The sequence below is a fragment of the Neomonachus schauinslandi genome, chromosome 4, assembly GCF_002201575.2.
Source record: "Neomonachus schauinslandi chromosome 4, ASM220157v2, whole genome shotgun sequence".
Lineage (NCBI taxonomy): Eukaryota > Metazoa > Chordata > Mammalia > Carnivora > Phocidae > Neomonachus > Neomonachus schauinslandi.
Genome location: NC_058406.1, coordinates 28634212 through 28638979, shown reverse-complemented (window position 1 = coordinate 28638979; position 4768 = coordinate 28634212). Strand labels below are relative to the sequence as shown.

The 4768-nt window shown below is 60.8% G+C and overlaps 1 protein-coding gene across 2 annotated transcripts in view; it reads left to right on the top strand.

The window, feature by feature from the left end:
* POU3F1 (POU class 3 homeobox 1) overlaps positions 1–2888 on the top strand; it is a 3338-nt gene extending 450 nt beyond the window's left edge. Inside the window, exons 2-3 of one of the 2 annotated variants that reach the window (XR_006539890.1) lie at positions 11–1697; positions 2180–2888. Coding sequence is in view for 1 of the 2 variants with exons in the window: in XM_044913979.1 (XP_044769914.1) it covers positions 24–1385 (1362 nt within the window). In the remaining variant the exon portion in view is untranslated. Of the gene's footprint in view, positions 1–10 lie in introns of both variants that reach the window. The other variant, XM_044913979.1, reaches the window with a different exon arrangement.
* Positions 2889–4768: the final 1880 nt, after the last annotated feature.

Genomic DNA, 4768 nt, shown 5'->3' with positions numbered 1-4768 from the left:
CGCAGCGCAGGGCGCGGGGCGGCATGGCCACCACCGCGCAGTACCTGCCGCGGGGCCCCGGCGGCGGAGCCGGGGGCACGGGACCGCTTATGCACCCGGACGCCGCGGCGGCAGCGGCGGCGGCGGCGGCCGCCGAGCGGCTGCACGCGGGGGCCGCGTACCGCGAAGTGCAGAAGCTGATGCACCACGAGTGGCTGGGCGCGGGCGCGGGCCACCCGGTGGGCCTAGCGCACCCCCAGTGGCTACCCACGGGAGGAGGAGGCGGCGGCGACTGGGCCGGGGGCCCGCACCTGGAACACGGCAAGGCGGGCGGCGGCGGTACCGGCCGAGCCGACGACGGCGGCGGCGGCGGAGGAGGAAGTTTCCACGCGCGCCTGGTGCACCAGGGAGCGGCCCACGCGGGCGCTGCATGGGCGCAGGGCGGCACGGCGCACCACTTGGGCCCGGCCATGTCGCCGTCCCCAGGGGCCGGCGGGGGCCACCAGCCCCAGCCGCTCGGGCTGTACGCGCAAGCGGCCTACCCGGGGGGCGGCGGCGGCGGCCTGGCCGGGATGCTGGCGGCGGGCGGCGGCGGTGCGGGGCCCGGCCTGCACCACGCGCTGCACGAGGACGGCCACGAGGCGCAGCTGGAGCCGTCGCCTCCGCCGCACCTGGGCGCCCACGGACACGCACACGGACATGCACACGCGGGCGGCCTGCACGCGGCGGCGGCGCACCTGCACCCAGGCGCGGGCGGCGGTGGCTCGTCGGTGGGCGAGCACTCGGACGAGGACGCGCCCAGCTCGGACGACCTGGAGCAGTTCGCCAAGCAGTTCAAGCAGCGGCGCATCAAGCTGGGCTTCACGCAGGCCGACGTGGGGCTGGCGCTGGGCACGCTGTACGGTAACGTGTTCTCGCAGACCACCATCTGCCGCTTCGAGGCCCTGCAGCTGAGCTTCAAGAACATGTGCAAGCTCAAGCCGCTGCTCAACAAGTGGCTGGAGGAGACCGACTCGTCCAGCGGCAGCCCCACCAACCTGGACAAGATCGCGGCGCAGGGCCGCAAGCGCAAGAAGCGCACGTCCATCGAGGTGGGGGTCAAAGGCGCGCTCGAGAGCCACTTTCTCAAGTGCCCCAAGCCCTCGGCGCACGAGATCACCGGCCTGGCCGACAGTCTGCAGCTGGAGAAAGAGGTGGTGCGCGTCTGGTTCTGCAACCGGCGGCAGAAGGAGAAGCGCATGACCCCGGCGGCGGGCGCCGGCCACCCGCCCATGGACGACGTTTACGCACCGGGCGAGCTGGGGCCGGGCGGGGGCGGTGCGTCGCCGCCCTCGGCGCCCCCGCCGCCCCCGCCGGCCGCGCTGCACCACCACCACCACCACACACTGCCCGGCTCGGTGCAGTGACCCCGCGGGCCGGGCCCCAGCCGGCGCGCGGCGAAGCGCCGCGCGGCCTGAACTGTTTTTGTTCGGTTGCTTTGGATTTTACAAAAAGCCCAGAAACTTTCGAACAAAACCAAACACCCGGACGACCCTCTCTGGCGAGCGCCTGCGTCGCCCGAGCCCCGGGAGAGAGGAGCGAAGACCCGGAACGCGCCAACTCACCCCGGGCATCCTGCCCGCCGCCTGCTCCCTGCCCCCATCCCCTCGACGACCCCCGCCCCTGCCCCCCGGGCTGTTCGGGGCCGGATCCCGGCAGCGGCCTCCCCGCAGCGACAGGTAACGCGGTACGGGGTTAGGGATTCCCTGGGAGAGAGGACGAAGAGAGGAGGGTTCCCTGTCCCTCTCCCCGGCGCGGACTCCCGAGCCTGCGGGTCGAGGGTGGGGGACTGTCACTTAATTCGCTCCACGCTTTTCTCCCACAAGGATGCACCCCACCCCCCTCACCCTTCCTCCGGGCTTGGTTTTTTACGGTTTTTATTTATTCATGGAGCCTCCCGGCTCCTGGGGTCCTTCTAACTCCGCCCGCGCCCTTAATTTAAATCGCTGTATACTGTATTTATCGGGGCCCCGGAGGGGAGGCCGCGAGAGCCGCGTCTGTGTATAAAAGCAGGAAATAGCCAAAGCTTTAATCTAGCCTAATTTATTTTTTTCCCTTACCATCCCTTGCCCTACCCACTAAAAAGCAAAACAAAAACAACAACAAAAAAAAACTAACAAAAAAAATTCGAGTGTTCATTTTTCGTTTCGTTTTATCCGAGCTGCGATTCGGTTCCCGGCCACGCGGGAGGGGTCTGCGCTCCCACACACAGCCCCCGGGAAGAGGCTTCTGCCCCGCCGCAGACTGACCGCTGCACAGCTGGGCCCCCGCTCCCCGCGGGGCCCTGCCCTCCTGGCCACCGACAAACGAAACTTGAAAAAGTTGGAGATATTTTTTAACCAGCTGTAGAAATAAGCCGTTCCCCTGAGAACCTTCTGCCTGATTCCCTGCAGCTTCCGCCTTCTCCCTTTCCAGCCCCACCTGGGATGAGGGATGCTGGGGCGGCCAGGAGAGAAATTCCCCAAGTTTGGGGTGAGGTGGGAACCATGTAAATATGTGAGATATGTACACACATTTTTGTGCTTGGTTTTTATTTTTGGTTTTTCCGGGCTGCCCTCCATCCCCATCCGAGAGGATTTTGTACACCGAATAATCCGAAAAAAAAAATATTTTAATATGATTTCCAGATTTCTGACCCATCTCTATTTATTTTCTGGATGTGTTTGGAGCTTCCCCCTTCTCCATTTCTTGTTCTGTTTGTTACAGTTTGGATTTAAATTTTGTTATTTTATTTTTATTATTTTTTGGAACAATGTTTTGGTGCATTCTTTGTATCTTTATTGCAAAAAAAAAAAATGTAGACTGGGAAGTTCCCTTTATATTTATGTTATAGTAAATATTTTATTACTCACATAAACATGTACCCCAGGGCTGTGTCCTGTCCTTTTTACTACCAGGGTTGGGTCGGTGTGCGGGTAAAGTGTTGGGATACCCTGGCTAACCTCCCCTAAAGTCCTGGCCACACTATCTTGGAGGAAGGTGACCACGCAGACCTTCTTTCAGGCCAGTATGAGGACTGCCTCTTACTTGGGCAACAGTTGGACCCCTGCCTCAGGCGAGTGAGCGTAGGGAAGATGAAGCTGCCTCGTGTCCCCTCCCATAAACAGACTATCCTGAGACCAGACCAGGGCCTCCAACACTGCAGACACCACACTGAATTTGGGACAGCCATTCCTCAGGCACAATTCAACTGCTTCTCAGCCAAGGAAGAAGCCTGCCTCACCTGGACCACCAGCCTGGTGTCTCTGTGTTCCCCACCCAAGACGCCAGGCCCCGGCTTCGGTTTCACTTTGCGCTCCATGGGTGGAGTCCAGGCCAGCTCTACCCTTCCAGGACATGGGGCGGTTGGAAGTGGGGCCAGGCCACACCAGCCTGCCCCAGCTGGCTCTCCACCCACAAACACATGGTGCCCAAACCTAACCTGGATCCACTGGGAGTCCCAACAGCTTCCACAGCGGTCCTGCAGGAATTAAGTGGGCCTGGGGAGAGAGTCCTGCCTGTTTGCTTTGGCAAAGCCGGTCCCACTCCTCTGCAAACAAGCCACCTGGCCCAACTTCCCTCGTGGAGGAAAGAGGGCACAGACAACTGTGCCCCCACAAAGCCCTTCAATCTCTCCAGGGATGGGTACCCAAGGAACCCGCCCAACTCAGGGAGTGATGCATATGCCTAAATGAAGTTTCGGTGGTTGTGCAGCCCTGACGGGCGGTGGGGGGTGGGGGGGAGACAGTCTCAGACATCTCCCCTCCCAAGCTTTCAGCCGCAACGTCTCCCCCTCCCCAGAGTCCTGATGGTGGGGGCAGATCTGAGTTCCAAGACCAAAGCCCAAGGTTACCTATGTCCCAGTCAAGATCCTCTTTTCCCTTTAAAGCAACTTTTAAAGATACGAATAAAATAGCTCTTCCTGCTTCCTCCCTAGATGCAGTTCCTTTCCCTCCTCAGGAGAAACCACATGAGGTTTCTCTCACTCTTCATGGACACAAAACCTGAAGCAGCACAACCACTTGATGGGGGGAGAAAGTTGTGTCCTTAGTGAGTGGTGTGTGTGTGTGTGTGTGTGTGTGTGTGTGGCCCCCTCCTTCCAGGAATTGGCCCAAGCCCAGGGCTGGGAGAGGACTTGGCTCCAGCCGATGTATCTTGGGCACCCAGATAGGTGTTCCCAGGCCTCCAGCTTGGTGGTCCCTGGCCAGGCTGAGGCTTTGGGATGATGGTACCATGCTGAGAGTTCCCAGTGACTTTCTGGGCTCTGACCCTCAGTCTCAGGAGGAATTATCTCTGCAAGGACAAAGGCCGCCAAGATTTTCCAAGGCTCAGCCTCTCATTCACCGCTGCTTTCTGTTTCCTCCCTCCTTCAGTCCAGCCTAGTGGGCGATGAGCCCTGTGATGGGCACCCGTGTCCCAGCCATCGCCCACCCTGGCGGGCCAGTGAGCCTCCCCAGGCTTACAGACGGGGCCGGGGATATCACGGCCAGGTGACAGCGTGGCCTCCATTTCCTGCTCCACTAAGTACAGAACTTCAGATCAGTCCCACACTCCCCCACACTCTCTACTTATTTCTCCATTCCTGGATTTGTCCCAACCTCGGGGCCCTGAAATGGAAGCAAGCGAAGCTCAGAGCTCCCTGCTGCCTGTTCCGCCCTGAGCCTCAGCAGGTTTGGAGGTTGGAAAGGCGACAGGGAAGACGGGGGCCTTTCACTGGCCTCTGCCTGCAGCTGACACCAATTGATTGATTGATTTCCTAATTGTCTGCTTA